Raw genomic sequence first — 18,925 nt, 5'->3', positions numbered from 1 at the left:
CATAGTTGTATCACAATTTCTTTGCACAATTTTGTGCACCTCCCTTCTTATAAATAAGGATTCAAATGTTTATTCTCCACATGTCTAACATCTTCTAAGACCTCATAATCTCATTAAAGAACTTTGTGAGCCAATTAATGCCCTACTCTCCTAGAACCTTCTAGGTCTCAATAGGAATATTATCAAGTCCAATTGTTTTGTCATTCCTCATCATTTAAAGTTTCCTTCACCCTGGATTCTCGGATTCTATGATATAACGTATAATCTTGACCCAACTCTTTACTATTTAACCTATGAGAACGCAAAGAATCATGACTAACTTACTTTCATCATTACAATCCTGCTGAAGCTCAAAATTTAAGTTCTACACTAACTGATTAAATACAATGATATACCTTTCTTACATGACCTGAATAACATGCAAGTTAAGCGTAGGGTCTCTAGATGCTAATTAGCTAGTTATTTAGTGAACTACATATTACAAAATTTGAACTAAAACTGCTCTATACTATCAATCATCTCTGCTTTGCAAGTTGTCTTGTAATGTCCAGTTTGATTACACCGACTACAATGCACTGTATGCTTGTCACGGTTAAGGTCCTCCACACATATCCGCTTCTTTTCTGGACGTCCTGGTGGTCGTCGAAATTTAGGTGGCCGGACAACAAGGATATCATCATCCATGATGGACTCATCTGTTTTCCGACAATCAAGTTTTCCTGGGATGGGGTGTATTTCCTCTGCATAAGTCTCCTTGTAACTTGCAACAGTAAAACACTTCTCAGTATATGCATAAACATCCTTACGGCATGAGATAAGAGCAGCAGCAGCATGGGAGCATGGTATCCCGTATAGCTGCCAATTGTGGCATGAACAGCTATGGCTGCCGATATTTACAATCTCTGATCGATCATCTGATAGAACCTCAAACTCAAACTCATCTGATCTAAGGACTTGATATGTGGACGCTTGGCTAATAGCTTCAACCATTCGACTCTCAGCAGATGGGGCAAGCACAGAGAACCATGAGCAGCTTTTTAAACGCCTGTCATTGAACTCCACCTTAAGCTTGCTATGAATCCGCTCGATTACCTGGATAATTGGCAGCTCCCGGGCTTCAAGAATCCATTTACTGAACTCCACAATGTTAGAGGACAAATGACCATATCGTGTTCCTTCAAAATATACCAGGGCCCATTGAGAAGGATGAAATTGTTGTAGCCATTTAGAAGCTTCAGAAGAGACCTCATGTATTTCAGCCATTTTTTCTTTAAATACCATAGTTGTGCTGGCATATGCAGCCTTCCACAGAAGATGGATGAGTCTAGAGTTCTTGAATTCTTTGCCAATGCTTTCACTTAAGTGACGCATGCAGAATGCATGAGAAGAATTTGGGAACTTCATTCTTACTGCATCCATAATACCCTTTTGCCCATGTGACAAAAAAATAACCTGTGGCATGCTCTCAGTATTCACCTCTAGTGCCTTATGCAACTCAGACAGGAACCATGTCCAACTGTCATCATTTTCTACATCAACAACTCCAAAAGCAAGTGGAAACAACTCACCATTGGCATCAAAAGAAGTTGCTGAAAGCAAAGTGCTAAGGTATTTACTTGTCAGCTGGATTCCACCAAGTCCAACAATGGGCAAACAATGTGGGGGAGAACCGTTGCTCCAGTTACGGGCCTTGTTGTCTCCCATAGATGTTCTCTGTAAATAATGTAGCTTATTTTATTTATATGCAGGCCTATGTAGACTCGAGTGTAATTATGGGCCAGACTGGCCTCTACCAAAAGGATGTTGAGAAGTTTGCTAACATTGAGTACATGAGGTGTACACCTGAAAATGGTTTCTTCCCTGATTTGTCTTCTATTTCTCGACCAGATATAATTTTTTTCTGTTCACCGAACAATCCTACTGGTGCTGCCGCAACAAGGGAGCAACTGACCCAACTAGTTCAGTTTGCTAAGGACAATGGGTCTATAATAGTCTATGATTCAGCATATGCAATGTACATTACTGGTGACAATCCGCGCTCCATCTTTGAAATTCCAGGAGCCAAAGAGGTCTGTCTTTAATTGATATTTTGATGTTTAAAATTTGGTCATTATCTTCACGCTTAACCACATGTGATTCTAGCATTTATTAAATACTTCTATATTATGATAGGATGTATCTGGTATATTCTTCTCTGATTACATGTGTTGTCACTTGAGTGCATGTGGCCACTGCTATAATTTAAATTAGCTTCTTGTGAATGTTATTTTGTGCCAGAATATTTTGCAACACTCCAATGCCCGAATATTCCTTCTTGCATGACATGAGTTATTCTAGCTTTGATCTAGATGATGAATCTTTTCACTCGTACCATGCTAGATTAGTTAAGATTTGATTGTTCATTTTCATCCAATATTGCCATGTCAAACTGATTTTTACTCTAGAAATAGTTTAGGAGTACTTGCCTTTTCAAACTATTTTCAAGGCACTGAACATTTTGTTAGTAATAAATTTGCACTTGCTTACTCTATGTGGTTTCTACTTCTATTTGCAATATTTACTAGGTTGATTTGAAGATGAATCTCTATTATTCCACTGTATGGATATGGAGATTTTTGTAACATAACTGGATGATAAAATCAACCAGAATTCCCACTAACGGATTTGGTGTTAAAATATTTTATAAAAGTTGGCCCAAAAAGTTTGTAATTTCCTTTTGTTCCTCAGTGTATACCATGGGTTCCTGTTGTAAATTTGCACATCGATATGCATGACTTGTTACTATTAATTGCAGGTTGCCCTTGAGACCTCATCATTTAGCAAGTATGCTGGGTTTACCGGAGTTCGTCTGGGTTGGACTGTGGTTCCAAAGCAGTTGCTTTTTTCTGATGGATTTCCTGTTGCCAAAGACTTCAACCGTATTGTATCTACTTGCTTCAATGGTGCATCCAATATTTCCCAGGCCGGTGGTCTGGCTTGCCTTTCACCAGATGGTCTTAAGGTCCAGTGATTTTGTTTTATTACTGAAGTTTATGAAAAAGAAAGAATTTTTTCATACATTATCCCTCTAGCCCTGCATTTTCCTTTGCCCCTTCCAAGGAAAAGGCCCACTGTTGCCAACACCTTATACTGGTTTGATGCTTATATTATTATAGCACCATTAAACTTCACATCCATTGCTCTAATATACCACCCTTTAACAACTTTATTCTTAGCCTTTAACGATGTGGGAAATGCATAGGCTTTGATGTGGTTTTCTTTAATCATTTCAAGCAAGAACGAGTCTATGCATGGTGTATAACAGACCTGCCGAATTTGAATGCAGGCTATGCGTGATGTTATTGGATTCTACAAAGAAAATACTGACATAATAGTGGAGACATTTGATTCACTTGGTTTCAAAGTCTATGGAGGGGAAAATGCACCATATGTGTGGGTCTATTTCCCTGGTCGAAGCTCATGGGACGTATTCGGTGAGATTCTTGAAAAGACACATGTGGTTACAACTCCTGGTAGTGGTTTTGGACCTGGTGGTGAAGGTTTTGTTAGGGTTAGTGCATTTGGTCACCGGGAAAATGTCTTGGAGGCCTGCAGAAGATTCAGGCAGCTATACAAGTGAGAATATCTCTTTGGTTTCGAGATGTATTCTTGGACTGGAGTGGGTTGTGTGTCTTTTCAGATAATTTTATTGATCTTCCTTGGACTTTAGACTATAAGGATGTAAAGACAGTCACTACTCACTATCAATTAAGAACTTTTATTATGTGCTATTTGCCTTTTCATCTTTGCATTGTGCACTTGGAGCCTGCAACTGCACATCTTCATTTAGATAATGTTAAATCTTTTATTTGTTTCTATGGAAAATGTTAACCCAGCAATTCAACTAAATGAATTTGTGAGAGGGCTTGCAGGTCTCAACTCATTAGTGCTAACTTGTAGCCATAGACTATCTATTCACGAAACAATTTATTTCAGTTTGGAACCTCCAGAACAAGAAGCAAGTGATTTTATGTCTCTGGGCGTGCATACCCTCAATCCTTAGTTTTCATCCTAGCTTTCAAGAAGAGGTGCTCAATCTCAGATATTCCTGTTTTAGCCTAGAAGTTGTTGTGATTATCCATAGTTGTATCACAATTTCTTTGCACAATTTTGTGCACCTCCCTTCTTATAAATAAGGATTCAAATGTTTATTCTCCACATGTCTAACATCTTCTAAGACCTCATAATCTCATTAAAGAACTTTGTGAGCCAATTAATGCCCTACTCTCCTAGAACCTTCTAGGTCTCAATAGGAATATTATCAAGTCCAATTGTTTTGTCATTCCTCATCATTTAAAGTTTCCTTCACCCTGGATTCTCGGATTCTATGATATAACGTATAATCTTGACCCAACTCTTTACTATTTAACCTATGAGAACGCAAAGAATCATGACTAACTTACTTTCATCATTACAATCCTGCTGAAGCTCAAAATTTAAGTTCTACACTAACTGATTAAATACAATGATATACCTTTCTTACATGACCTGAATAACATGCAAGTTAAGCGTAGGGTCTCTAGATGCTAATTAGCTAGTTATTTAGTGAACTACATATTACAAAATTTGAACTAAAACTGCTCTATACTATCAATCATCTCTGCTTTGCAAGTTGTCTTGTAATGTCCAGTTTGATTACACCGACTACAATGCACTGTATGCTTGTCACGGTTAAGGTCCTCCACACATATCCGCTTCTTTTCTGGACGTCCTGGTGGTCGTCGAAATTTAGGTGGCCGGACAACAAGGATATCATCATCCATGATGGACTCATCTGTTTTCCGACAATCAAGTTTTCCTGGGATGGGGTGTATTTCCTCTGCATAAGTCTCCTTGTAACTTGCAACAGTAAAACACTTCTCAGTATATGCATAAACATCCTTACGGCATGAGATAAGAGCAGCAGCAGCATGGGAGCATGGTATCCCGTATAGCTGCCAATTGTGGCATGAACAGCTATGGCTGCCGATATTTACAATCTCTGATCGATCATCTGATAGAACCTCAAACTCAAACTCATCTGATCTAAGGACTTGATATGTGGACGCTTGGCTAATAGCTTCAACCATTCGACTCTCAGCAGATGGGGCAAGCACAGAGAACCATGAGCAGCTTTTTAAACGCCTGTCATTGAACTCCACCTTAAGCTTGCTATGAATCCGCTCGATTACCTGGATAATTGGCAGCTCCCGGGCTTCAAGAATCCATTTACTGAACTCCACAATGTTAGAGGACAAATGACCATATCGTGTTCCTTCAAAATATACCAGGGCCCATTGAGAAGGATGAAATTGTTGTAGCCATTTAGAAGCTTCAGAAGAGACCTCATGTATTTCAGCCATTTTTTCTTTAAATACCATAGTTGTGCTGGCATATGCAGCCTTCCACAGAAGATGGATGAGTCTAGAGTTCTTGAATTCTTTGCCAATGCTTTCACTTAAGTGACGCATGCAGAATGCATGAGAAGAATTTGGGAACTTCATTCTTACTGCATCCATAATACCCTTTTGCCCATGTGACAAAAAAATAACCTGTGGCATGCTCTCAGTATTCACCTCTAGTGCCTTATGCAACTCAGACAGGAACCATGTCCAACTGTCATCATTTTCTACATCAACAACTCCAAAAGCAAGTGGAAACAACTCACCATTGGCATCAAAAGAAGTTGCTGAAAGCAAAGTGCTAAGGTATTTACTTGTCAGCTGGATTCCACCAAGTCCAACAATGGGCAAACAACCATTAAGGAAACCATAAATTGATGCATGAATGGAAACAAAAAGCCTCTGAAAGCGGTTATCTGTACCAGTGGTAAACACCTCTGCAACACTTCCAGGATTATTTTTCTTTATCTGCTCACAATATGAAGGAAGTAGATAATATCCTTCTTCAGAGGAGCCATATATTGCTGCAAGGCCCCGTTCCTTTGCACGCCAAGCTTGCTTATATGGTATGGTTATCCCATATTGCTCATGGATGTCATGTAAAATATCTTTCGGTTTATAATTGATGTTATCTCGCAACCTTTCTTCTATGAAACTCGCAATCCAATCAACAGAAGCCTGGTGGTGTCCATGGTGTGCATTTTTCCCACAAGTATGTGTCCCTTCAAGACTTCTTATAGTAAACGTTGGGGCTTTTGGGAGTTTGATGGCACGAATCCGCCATGGACAGCCGTCTGAGGCACACTTGGCAAAGTAGCGAACCAAGTCACTTTTAATAATATGAAGCTCAAAATGCTGTGCAATAGCAGCTTCTTTAATTGCATTCCGGAATGACTTAACATCAGTAAATTCTTGACCAACAACAAAAGTGTGGTCTTCCATGAAGTCAAGGTTTTACCTGTTTGTTATATTCTATGAGGTAATAATGAAGCACTCAAACCTGCAATTAACTAGGAAGAATACCATTTTCTCAATTATATGTACAAGCAGCTTCCTCCTTAAAATAATCTGCAAAATCCAGCAAAAAAAGAAGTTAGTACACTTAATCAGAAGGCATTCAAGGCACTGGTTTCTGTAACCAAATAGACAAGGATCATCAAGAAAACAGAAGTTACAGAACTCCCAAGAATTATGCAGCATTTACTATCATTTCCTATTTAAAACCCATATGGGGCAATCTATCTTCATCTACTCTCAAAATCAGCCAAACATCCAACATCATCCAACTCCGGTTCATAAATAGCATCTCCCTTTCATAAGTAAATGTTGTGATATTATATTCATCAAAGGGGACTCAACTTGTATTCATATAATCATTTAAAACAACAATCAATACAAAGTATGTATATTGATTTAAAACAATAGCAAATTCAATGGTCTGCTATTAGTGTTGCACTCTCAACCTTAAATGTTCCTAAACTCCATTCTAATCATAAGAAAATAAAGAGTTGAACTGAGTAGAAAGGCACATGTCTAGTAAAAATCATTCTTGCATATATAGTTACCACACTAAACAGCTCAGGACACTCACAAGAAAACCGTCTTACAAAATTAAGACCCACCCAACAGAGATTATGAAGAAAAATTCAATTTTGACATCAACCCAATTCATAAGGAACAGAAATTTTCAAGTAGGCACATAATAAACAAGGTAAAGCAGCTCAAAATGAAGGTACAGTGGAATGAAAAGAAAGAGAAAAGAGAGGGTGTTGGTTACCTGAAGAAGAGAGAAAGAGAGTGTGAAAGAAGAGTAAGATCCAATAGAATATCTATCATCAGTGGACAGACAGAGATAGAGATAGAAGATGATGAACAAGCTTGGGTACTGTTACAAAAGGTTAGGGTTGATTGGGTCACTTAGGGGTGTTATTGTCATTTCCTAATGTGAAGCTGGGGGTTTTCTGACATGTCAACTTGAGCAAGATTGGAAATGTCCTTTTTCTTTTTCATATTTTATTTTCATGCTTTAATTTTGATGCCTTATGAGTTATAAGTGTAGCTAATTGCATGTTTGGTGAGGATTTTTTTTTTTTAGTTTTTGGCAATTATTACATTATAAATTCAGGTTTTTTTTTTTGAAAAATAAACTCAATATAAAAACTCTAAAATCATGTGTTAAGTTATTTTTTAATTAGCTAATTTTTTCAATTTCTTACTTCCCATTTTATCTCATTGTAATTTTATTTTTCCTTATTTTTACTTTTTCACCAAACTCAGTAAGTCTCTCCATCATTACTACCAAACTCTAACTTTTTATGACTCTCCTACTAATATTATTGAGTTCTAATTTATCTTCATATTTATAATTATTTGTCAGGGAAATATTATTTGGAATGATGGTTATCCAACACCCATTGGATATCTGGAGCCATATAAATGTGAGTGATATTATCTTCCTGAATTCAAACGAACTATTATATTTAATAGTCAAAATAAAGTCTTTAACTATCATCGCTCTAGTTTAAAGAACACCATAAAAAAACATTCAACGTTTGGAAGAATATATTTATAATTTTGCATCACATGTCCAAATTTAAATATGACTATTGCAAGAGTCATAGTTTCATATTTGAATTCATTACTAATATATATTGTTTGGAGGTAGATTAATTCTTCTAAATTCTGTTTTATCTAACATTTCTACTTATATATTGTCCTCTATAAAGCTCCTAAGAAGGTTTTAGCCAAAATTGTTAGCTTGCAAGATAGTTTTTTTAGGGGGAATACGAGAGGCGGTAAAGGTATTGCTGGGGTGGCTTGGGTTGTGGTTTGCAAACCTAAGGAGCAAGGTGGTGTAGGGGTTAAGAATCGTCTCCATTTCAATCATGCTTTCCATTTCAACCATGCTTTGCTGGAGAAATGGAGATGGTGTAGACTTTAAGATAAGGAAGCATTTTGGGTGAAGGTAATTAATTCAAAATATGATTCTGATTGGTCCATGCAAAGGAATGTTTTTGTTTCAAGATGGTGGAAGGATTTAGGAAAAGTGGGCTGTCCTAACAGGGTCAAAGGTGAGTGGTTTGATGGAAATGTTTGGATGAAAATTGGTACTGATCTTCAAACTCTTTTCTGACATGATATTTGGGTGAGTAATCAGAATATTAAGATGATCTTCCCTAGATTATTTCATCTTGCATCAAATCAACATGCTTCTGGGAAATTTCGTGGAGGAGAAGTCTGTTTGGCAGAAAGGAGTCATTGACTCGGAATTTGTATGACTTGATTCATCGTTATTCCTGTAAAAGAGATGTCCTTGATAGTTGGAGATGCAGATTAGATGACTAATGTGACTATATGGTTCTAACTATATATTTGGCTCAATTGAATCATCAACAATCGCCTATAGGTAAAGAGTTAAACTATGCCATCAAATATTTGTTGTTTCGTCTGGAAACTCATAAGAAGAATGCTTCCAACAAAAGATGAATTATTTAAAAGGAACATTATTGTGAGGGTGGATAACATGGTCTACAAGTTATGCAATAATCATATTGAATTTATTGATCACTTATTCATATCTAGTGACATTGTTTCAAGTGTTTGGAAATGTTTTTATTTTTAGTTACAAATCTATGTTATAACCACCTCTTCAATTCTGAAGTTTTTCAAGATCATGATTCCCTCTTAAATGATAAATGTGTAAAATTGTGGAGAATACTTTAGTTTACCATAGTTTGATATATGTGACAGTGTGGAAAATGTTTTAGTTTGTTGTGGTTTAGTAGAGTATAAATTAAATCCCACATCAAGTGGTGGATGATTCCTTCATAATATGGAGAAAAAAACATAGGTTTCTCACCAATATCTCAATTTTTTCACTTTTCTTTTTCAATCATTTCATTCAAACTTTTTGAAGATAAATCATATAGATATACCCGACTCAATTTAAAACAATGACAACATCCTCTATTCTTGTTGTGAAAGAACAATGAGTCAGAAAAACTATAAGATTTTAGTTTGATTGCCATTGGTGTTGTTCTCCTTTGAGAATCACTTAAAATATGCGGCTGTTGAATGCATCAAAAGTACAAATAAAAGACTAAGCACAAAAATTAAAGAGAAGTAATTCTCACTGTATTCCAGTTCCAGGTGTACAGGTACCACCTTTTGGTGCAAGTTCCTGTACTTCCATTAACACCATTGCTAGGTCCAAATAGTTTATGAAGCTAATCACACAAAACATAGCCAGTAACCTACAACACAAGTAAGAATTTTTAAATGCACAAAAGGATTGAATTTCCACATTCCCTCTTAATCTACACCTAAATTGGTCAAATATGAATGACTATTACCATTAACTAACATAACAAAAAATAAATCCATAAAAACATTAATTTCAGGAACCAAAAAAAGGTTGAAAATAAAATAGAATAACCTCTTTGGTGTAAACCATGAAGTTGAGGGAATCACGGTTTTGTTGGACATGTCTGGCTTCACAGAAGGCTTAGGCTCAGAGGTAGAGGAAGAAGAAGCATCATGCTTTGTTTCATGAAGTTCATGTTCATGTTGTGCCATCTATAGTAATAATAACAATATGATGTATATTATATAGATTGAAAGTGACACTTTCTGTGATGATAAATAAATAGTTAACAGAATGACAGTTGAAGAAAGAATGAGAGAAAAAAGTCAAAGAGAAGGAGACCTTGTTCCTCTACCTTCCTACCCCAAAAGCTTAAGTTCTGCTAGCTCTCTCAGTTTGGTTTTAAATATGATGTAAATGGAGATTTGACTCTTTATTTTGTTTTTTTTAAACGGAATTTGCTGTTGAATAGGAATCAGATTAGCAACTATATTTCAAGTCAAGATAAAGTTTCATTATTTTCTATGACAACAATACCTATCTGAAAAGATGGATTAGGCTTCTTCTTTTTCTGTTTTATTTTAGCTCTGATTCTACTTTATCTATCCATATTTTTACTTAGTTTTCCAAATTTGAAGGTAAATTATTTTTTCACAAGCTTACTGGAAATCTCTTGACTTTGAACTTTACTATTTGAATATTTAATTGGGGGTTGAATCAATTAAAGCATGCCTCTATTTTGGTTTATTATCGCTTATTATCTGTTCACAATTTCACATTATAACATTTTAAAAATAAAACAAATCATATGATCGATGGTGGTATAAACATAAAGCTATTAAAAATGCACAGGCTGCGCTATGAAGACTAGTAGGCTACTACCTCTGCTTTTTTATATTTGAAGTATGGTTATTCAAAGAATATGTAGATGATAAATGATGTGCGTAATCTCAAACGAAAATAATGCAAATTAATAATAGATGATATGTTAATCGTATACAAAATTTTACATTGTTATTTCATAGATTCTAAACTTTAAAAATATTTATATTTGTTTCTTGTTTTCAAAAGTTCAAAATAATATGCATATTATTATTTTATATCAATTATACTCTTATAATAATTGTGTATAGTTTTATTTATCATGACGACTTGGTGTTAATTTTAACACACGTATATATAATTTATTACACTTGGATTAACATACTTAATTTAGTAAACCAACATTCAAGATATTTAGTTTATACAAATAATAGTAATAATATATTAATCTAGTGATTAAGGCTTGCTAAATTCCATAATAACTAAAAGGTTAGAATCCTTTTTTGGAAAGACAACCACACATTATGCATAATATAATTGATAGTAGTACCAAAATATTGTACTTCAAGATATATATATATATATATATATATATTATAAATAATTAAGAGAATTAATACTCATAAAATTAGAATATTTGAAATTATATTACTACAATTATGTTAGTAATTTCTCATATAGAAAATATTAGAACGATAAATTTGATCTATATAAACATACATGAAAAATTAAAATTAACAATTAGTTAATGATATTATAGTCATCTAAAAAATATATCTATTTATCTTTTAATCTTAATTTTTTATATAAAATGCAATTATATACATTAATTGTCCTTGTTATTTACATATAGATATAAATTCCTCGTATAAATATTTTCCAGTCTATTTTTTACTATAACCTTGCCAACTAAAAATTATAGTTGATTTCTTTTTAATAGAAAAACCCTATGTTGGTATGATCTAGCGAGGCTATGTTCTGATAAAGAAAATAATTCAAATTCCAACAATATGTAACTATTATCACTGGATTTGGATAACGGTTTTTTCCTTTATGATTTTGTTTCGTATCATTTAATATCAGATGTATCTTCTTTACTTTAAGATTTAATCCGATTATGCTACTTTACCTCTACTCAAAATAAAGATAGCATCTAATAAAAACCTTATATACATAACTCCAGAACCCACAATTTTCCTCTATTCCCTTTTCATTCATCACCATGGATCATCCAACATGGTACCATTGTTGTGTCCACAAACAACAACAACTCCAAAACCTAAAACTCGCTGACTCCTTCAGAATTGAAGCTCATGCCTTTATTCGATATTACCTACCAATGAATGATCCCAACTCACATCCACTTATAATAGACACAATACCCTTGTTTCAAACCTCTTTCAACCTACCCTGCAAACATATCTTCGAAATTAACCACAAAGATTTTCTACGAAGAAACTTAGTGAACTCATTATATGCAACCCTCTTGACCTATGGTTCTCCGGATCACATTGAGAGCCTATCATGTGAGATAATAGCTCAGCTACGAGAACTTTATATTAGTCATGCTTCAAAACATGGATTCACAGAATCACCAGATTTGATAGGCGAATCGTTTGATTTTGATGTAAATATTAGTATTGACGTGCCCATTAACATCAGTGATGAAGAGTTGGGTGTACAAGAACAATTGTCCATGCAAGAAGATGTGAAGATGGTTCCAGCATCTAACAAAGACGTGCAATCTTTGAAAACATATAAGCTTCCACAGCAATGCCAAATATGTTTGGAAAAGTTCTATGGGGAGAAAGAAGATGACGATGGTGACGTAGAGATCACAACAATGCCATGTGGTCATGTGTTTCACCATCACTGTATCATACAGTGGCTACAAACCAGTCATATGTGTCCTTTGTGTCGTTCCCCTCTATCTACTGACAATAAAAGAAAAAGATAAATGTATTTTGATTTGATTATATATGATATTAGAATGATATTTTTTCACTTCTAATATTTTTAGTTTTAGTTTTAGTTTATATTGATATTTTATTATAGATTATTTCCAATTCTTGCATTCTTGGTTGTTTTCTTCAAACTTTAATAATTATCTATCCTTTTGGCCTTAAAAAAATTATTTGCACTTTTTTCGTGCGAAACAAACTCTCCGTAAATTCCTAATTACTAAACTTTCCAAAACAAACTAAGTTAAATAGTTTTGAATATTTCTAATTACTAACTCTCGTACAAACTCTCATAAACAAACTGCGTATAAGGTTATTCCTAATTACTATTTAAAGAGTTTTAAATATTTCTTACGAGAAAGAGCTGGTAAAAGGATGATAGCAAGCATTGATTTAGGTTTGTTTCGGAAAATAAAAGTCTTTGATTCGTGATATCTTAACCCACCAGGTTATACTAGTTCCAATAAGTCTTGTGGAAGTCAAAGAAAGGATTAGTATCCCAATAATTTAAGAACCACTTAATTTCAAATGATATCTTCGTTCATTTAATTGCTAATATTTGTCAAAACAAAAAAATATTCTAACCCAATTTTTCCAGAAAGATTTAGGGGGTGCTTCTACCTTTTCTACTTTCTAAAAGAATCCGTGAATTATTTTCACGGGCATAGAAAATTATGGGTTTTTATATATAATAAAGACAACATTATTTAATTATACGTTGACAAATAGTTTATGAATGTATAAGTAAATAAGTGATATCTGATCATGATTAGTAATGATCTCTATGCCAATCTTTTCTTACCAAACCAGTAATGATATTCTTTTATCAACTTTTTAAATCAGATATTCCAAACTTTTTTTGCAATCCAGAAAGCAATGATCAACTAATTCTATGGATGGTCAGGAATAACACTTGTGTGTTGTGTCCAATCGTTAGAATTTTATAACCCTTAATATTCATTATATTGACTTACACTCAAACTTTATTTTAAATACTAGTTTGAGTTTTAATTTTTCTATGACCAAATTCATCCACCGAAAACTTTTAAGGATTGAAGTTAATATTTAATCTCTTGATTACACTTGAATTAACCTGTCTCCTTTTTAACCTATCTTGCCATGTTCTCTTTTCAATTTTTAAATATATATATATATATATATTATCATCTTTATATACGTTTTGTTATTTATCAAGACTCATATATGCTATATAAACTAAGTCTATTTCAGACAAAGTCTAGCTTAATCTGACATATTTCCACCCTGCTAGGTACAAAGTTACTCTCACAAACATATATATATATATTATCATCTTTATATACGTTTTGTTATTTATCAAGACTCATATATGCTATATAAACTAAGTCTATTTCAGACAAAGTCTAGCTTAATCTGACATATTTCCACCCTGCTAGGTACAAAGTTACTCTCACAAACATATATATATATATTATCATCTTTATATACGTTTTGTTATTTATCAAGACTCATATATGCTATATAAACTAAGTCTATTTCAGACAAAGTCTAGCTTAATCTGACATATTTCCACCCTGCTAGGTACAAAGTTACTCTCACAAACACCATGCACATGTCCCTTAATTTATGCCGGCAATATGCATAGTTTAATATAATTGCAATATGCATATATATATTTTGATGATAAAAATGTATATATTTTGCAACAAATCTACTGACTGATCTATTGCCCAACAAATTAGGTTTGTCTTGTTTGCAATTTCAACCTTCTCTTTTCAATTAAAACTTTATAATTTGAAAACTCAGGTGGTTCCACTAGTAGTTGATGGCTTGATTGTTAGAACAGAGATAATGATGAAAGAATAGAAGAAGTGAGATTGGTAGAAGGAGATTGTGTTATTTTTCATATATCAAAGCAATGGTAACAACCTTCTATATATATAGCAACCATTCAACCAACTAACTAATAATAGATTGCTATTTATAGTAAGAAAACTAAAGCTTTTGAATTACAATTCTATGAATGCGATCTTGGCTGTATATTCCAATATTATTTTGTAAAGGGTTGGGGACGTTATAGCAGCACCTTGGTGCTCCAATTGGTTGTTTGGCTATAAGATTTTGATGTAGGGTTATATATGTACTTATGTAGTACTTGTTTTGTTATTTGTTGTTGCTCCGCCTAATTCTTTGAAGTTGCTGAGAATATTAAAATGAGCATTACATATGTTAATAATAAAATATGTTTTCATATATGCATCATACATCAAACATTTAATATTATATCAATAAAATAAATCATCTACTACTGGGCAATTTTATCACCTCCACCGTATTCATTTTTATTCTAACCTTTGATTACGTATAATATTCCATAATCAACATTCTGTTGTATTTTTTTTAAATAAATAATTGATTTCAGAATGAATATTGTTATTTTAGGTAAGCTGTTAAAGTTAACAGGTAAAAAAAATTTACATTTAAAAATATATGTATTGAAAACATTTTATCAAGGCAAAGTTTTCGTCTATTATTGGTTAAAGCAATGCAATTATCTTTAAGAATTTCTACAAAAAAGACAATTTAATTTTATTAGCTTGCAAAAGACTTTTTTTTTTTTAAAACAAAAGTGTCAACACACCCATAAATATATTAAGATTGGTAGACCATTACAAGCCCCTAAACCTATAATTAGGAAGCAACAACAAGTTTCTATGGAAATCATGCAACAAGAATGAAGGAGGTGACTCCCACCAATAATCCAATCTATACATTACACCAAAATTAGCAAGCTTATCCGCACAAGCATTCCCTTCCCTAAAGAGATGGGAAACTTGAACTTGCATATCCATCATTAGCCTTTTGCACTTGTTCATAAGGTTACTTAACTTCCAAGGCACCGGTTTATTGCCCTTGAATATGTCCACCACCGCAGTTGAATCACATTCTAACCAAACAAAGAACCAACGTTTAGAATGAGCCATTTGAATAGCCATAATTGCAGCTAGCACTTCAGCAAAGATAGAGTCTTGAATGCTGAAATATGAAGCAAAACAACCCAAGCACCTTCCCTTGCCATCCCTGAAAATAACACCACCCCCTGCATGCCCTGGCGATCCCTTAGCTGCCCCATCAGTGTTAATTTTCACCCAACCAAGCAAGGGCATAGCCCAAGTGACCTCAGTTATTGTAGGGGCCTTACTATACCTGTTTGAAAAGCTCTGAGGATAGAGAATTCCAATAAAGAGTTCTTGGCATAACAGTTGGATGAGCTGCCTGTGAGAGAAGTGTTCAACTTTATCATGTGAATTGCTTTGGCAAAGCTGATGGAAGTGTTATCAAACCTAGCCTTATTTCTGCAGAGCCAGATAACAGCAATAGAGTTCACAAAGGCAGCAAGTAACACTTGCTTCAGCTGAGGACTCCATTGAGGAGAAATGGACAGGATGCTCTTGAGAGAAGCATGATCAATGTTATAGCCTACTTGATTGCTTAGCCAAGTCCAAATCAGTTTAGCAAACTCACAATTGAAGAAGAGATGATTAGAGGACTCCCCACTTGAACCGCACAGAGTGCACATAGAAGGCAGAAACATACCCCTTAGCTTCAAATTTTCATCTGTGGGCATTCTGTTTTTGTGAAGCCTCCAAGCAACAAAAGACCCGGAAGGAGGAATAGAGATGGACCACAGACTACTACACATGTTGTCAAGCTGCTGAGGGGATTTTGTGAAATTATAAGCCTCTTTTGAGCTAAGAATTCCATCATTGGTGTGCATCCAGGCCAACTTATCAGGCAGATGAGTAGCAGGAATGGGGGTTCTCAAAATATTCTGGCAAACCTTAGGATTGATCCTAGACAACCAAGATGGAATTATCCATGCAGAGTGATGGATGAAGTCAGGGATCTTAGCTAAGAGAGCAAAGGAAATTTGATTAGGGATGCCAAGCAGGTCAACTAAGGTCTTGCCTAACCAATTGTCCTTCTAATATCTTATGTTGTTCCCATTGCCAAATAACCAGATGGAGTTGTCAAGGATGACCTGCCAATGCTTCCTTATGCCAGGCCAAATTGAAGACTTTATGTAAGAAGATTTAGGCTCTTTATTCCTACAAAATCTGCTCTTGTAGTAGGTATCCCACTCCTGCTGAGAAGAATTCATTTCCCAAGCCAATTTTAACATAGCTGCCTCATTCAACAACTTGATTGATCTTATCCCAAGCCCCTCTTCTTTGGTTGGACAGCAAACTTTGTGTCAAGCAACTGTTACCAGCTTCTTGACCCTAGTATCACCAGACCATATGAAATTCCTTATGCAACAGTCCAATTTTTTCAGCAAATTCACAGGCCAAGTATAGATGTGAAAGCTATACACTAGCATACTCTGGATTATGGTCTTGACAAGTTCCACTCTGCTGAGAGACAACATCCTTTCCACTTGGCCAATTTGTTGATAATTCTATCTGATATGGGTTGCAAATGAATAGCTTTTGGTTTGCCTTGGAACACAGGCACCCCAAGATAGTTGAAAGGCAAACTTCCAGCACCAAAACCCAGCCATGAGGTTAACTTTCCAATCTTTCTAGTATTGGCCTGAGTAGAGTAGAACTTACACTTGGTGAGATTTAAATATTGACCAGAAACATTGGCATACTCATTGAAAAGATCCTTGATTGCTAGCAGATCTCTCTTGATTCCTCTGCAAAAAACCAGAATGTCATCAGCATAGAGAACATGACTAGGGGTTGCAATTCTAGGACCAGCAATTGATCTAAATTTCCCCTTCTCCAGCAACTTAGTTAACCCTCTACTAATCACTTCTTCAGCCAAACAGGGATCCCCCTGCCTAACACCTCTCTTGCAGCTGAAGTAGCCAACATTGTGACCATTCACAGAGATAGAGAGCTTAGCAGAATTAAGGATCACTTCAATCCAATGAATGAAGGAGTTGTGAAACCCAAAGGCCTTAAGAGTATCCATAAGGAACCTCCAATCAATAGTATCAAAAGCCTTCTTGACATCAAGCTTGAGGGCCAAGTTTCCACCAAGGGTCTTATGATCAAGGAGATTAATTGCCTCAGAAGCTATACATATGCAATCATGTATGTGTCTATCTTTGATGAAGCCTCTTTGATGCTGGGAAATGATATTAGGAGCAATTTTAGCCAGCCTGTCAGCTAGGACTTTGGTGATGATTTTGAATTGGAAATTTGCTAAAGCAATTGGCCTGAAATCCTCAATTTTATCAGCTGAGGGGAACTTTGGAATTAGAATCAGATTATTGGAGTTGAGATTAGGGAGAATCCAACCCTGAGTGAAGAACTGGTTCACAGAATGGCACACATCAGGCCCAACTATGTCCCAGAATTCCTGAAAAAAACAGCCACCAAAACCATCAGGGCTAGGGGCTCCCTCTCCATTCATAGCAAACACAGCATCCCTGATCTCATCATCCAAGGGTATCCTGGATAGCATATTGTTGTCTTCCTGAGTAACCAACTTAGGAATCACATAGTCAATGAGGTTACTAGGCTGAGTTACATTCTCAGAAGCATACAAATTTATGAAGTAGCTTAGAACATGGTTATCAATCTCCTGCCTATGGAGCAGAGTTTCCTCTCCCTGTCTAAGGATGCACATAGACTTGGTTGCATACCTTATCTTAGCTATGTTATGGAAATAGGCAGTATTCCTATCACCACTGATTTGCCAATTCAGTCTTGACTTCTCTTTCCAAAACTCCTCATCAGCAATTAAAGCCCCTAGCAGGTTTTTTTGAGCCTGGTCCTCTTGAATCATTAGAGTGTCAGATTGACCCTCATTTGTAATTCTGAGCTGCAAATCTTCCAGATTCTTGAAAGCCTCCTTGACCCTTATGTGAATATTTCCAAAAACCTCCTTGTTCCAAACCTTTAGGATGGTCTTGAGGCCCTTAAGCTTGCTAGCCAAGATAAACATGGGACACCCCACCACCCTATTAGCCCAATGAGCCTCTACCACTCCTCTGAGGCCCTCATGCTTCAACCACATTTTGTGGAACCTGAACTGAGGTTGGACTCTAGCATCTTCATTGCAGAAACCAAACATAATAGGGTGATGATCAGAAGCAGATCTAGGCAAAGTGCAACAATAACTCTGCTGCCAAATGGTCATCCAACTCTCATTACACAAAGATCTATCCAACCTTTTTTCTGTGTGAGCCAAGCCTCTTCTTCTATTTGTCCATGTGAATCCAGCCCCCCTAGTTAGAATATGATGCAATCTACCATCCTCAGAAAATCTCTGAAAATCATCACAAGCAAGTCTATTAGGCAGGTAAGAGCCTTTACATTCATTGGCTCCCAAGACAGAGTTAAAGTCCCCAATGCAACACCAAGGCC

The 18,925-nt window shown here is 35.3% G+C and overlaps 4 protein-coding genes and 1 long non-coding RNA gene across 5 annotated transcripts; 2 read left to right on the top strand and 3 right to left on the bottom strand.

Moving 5' to 3' along the window:
- LOC109350404 lies at nucleotides 493-1,704 on the bottom strand. Its single transcript, XM_019591645.1, has one exon. It carries the CDS (start codon nucleotides 1,702-1,704, stop codon nucleotides 493-495), a length of 1,212 nt encoding a protein of 403 aa, XP_019447190.1.
- LOC109349303 (probable LL-diaminopimelate aminotransferase, chloroplastic) lies at nucleotides 1,716-3,782 on the top strand. The gene is made up of 3 exons (XM_019590056.1): nucleotides 1,716-2,069; nucleotides 2,795-3,001; nucleotides 3,326-3,782. Exons 1-3 carry the CDS (start codon nucleotides 1,743-1,745, stop codon nucleotides 3,617-3,619), a joined length of 828 nt encoding a protein of 275 aa, XP_019445601.1. The 5' UTR covers nucleotides 1,716-1,742; the 3' UTR covers nucleotides 3,620-3,782.
- On the bottom strand, nucleotides 1,894-2,786 carry LOC109349304. Its single transcript, XR_002107942.1, has 2 exons — nucleotides 2,157-2,786; nucleotides 1,894-2,114 (listed from the first exon to the last, which is right to left on the bottom strand). It is a non-coding gene; the product is annotated as an uncharacterized LOC109349304 (long non-coding RNA).
- LOC109349955 lies at nucleotides 4,463-7,456 on the bottom strand. The gene is made up of 2 exons (XM_019591033.1): nucleotides 7,198-7,456; nucleotides 4,463-6,488 (listed from the first exon to the last, which is right to left on the bottom strand). The coding sequence occupies exon 2, from the start codon at nucleotides 6,360-6,362 to the stop codon at nucleotides 4,611-4,613; it is 1,752 nt and encodes a 583-aa protein (XP_019446578.1). The 5' UTR covers nucleotides 6,363-6,488; nucleotides 7,198-7,456; the 3' UTR covers nucleotides 4,463-4,610.
- Nucleotides 11,810-12,562, top strand: LOC109350403 (E3 ubiquitin-protein ligase RNF38-like). Its single transcript, XM_019591644.1, has one exon. It carries the CDS (start codon nucleotides 11,828-11,830, stop codon nucleotides 12,560-12,562), a length of 735 nt encoding a protein of 244 aa, XP_019447189.1. The 5' UTR covers nucleotides 11,810-11,827.

Source organism: Lupinus angustifolius, chromosome LG06 (genome assembly GCF_001865875.1).
Source record: "Lupinus angustifolius cultivar Tanjil chromosome LG06, LupAngTanjil_v1.0, whole genome shotgun sequence".
Taxonomy (NCBI): domain Eukaryota; kingdom Viridiplantae; phylum Streptophyta; class Magnoliopsida; order Fabales; family Fabaceae; genus Lupinus; species Lupinus angustifolius.
Note: the sequence above shows the minus strand (reverse complement) of the source record. Positions and strands in the feature narration are given on the sequence as shown.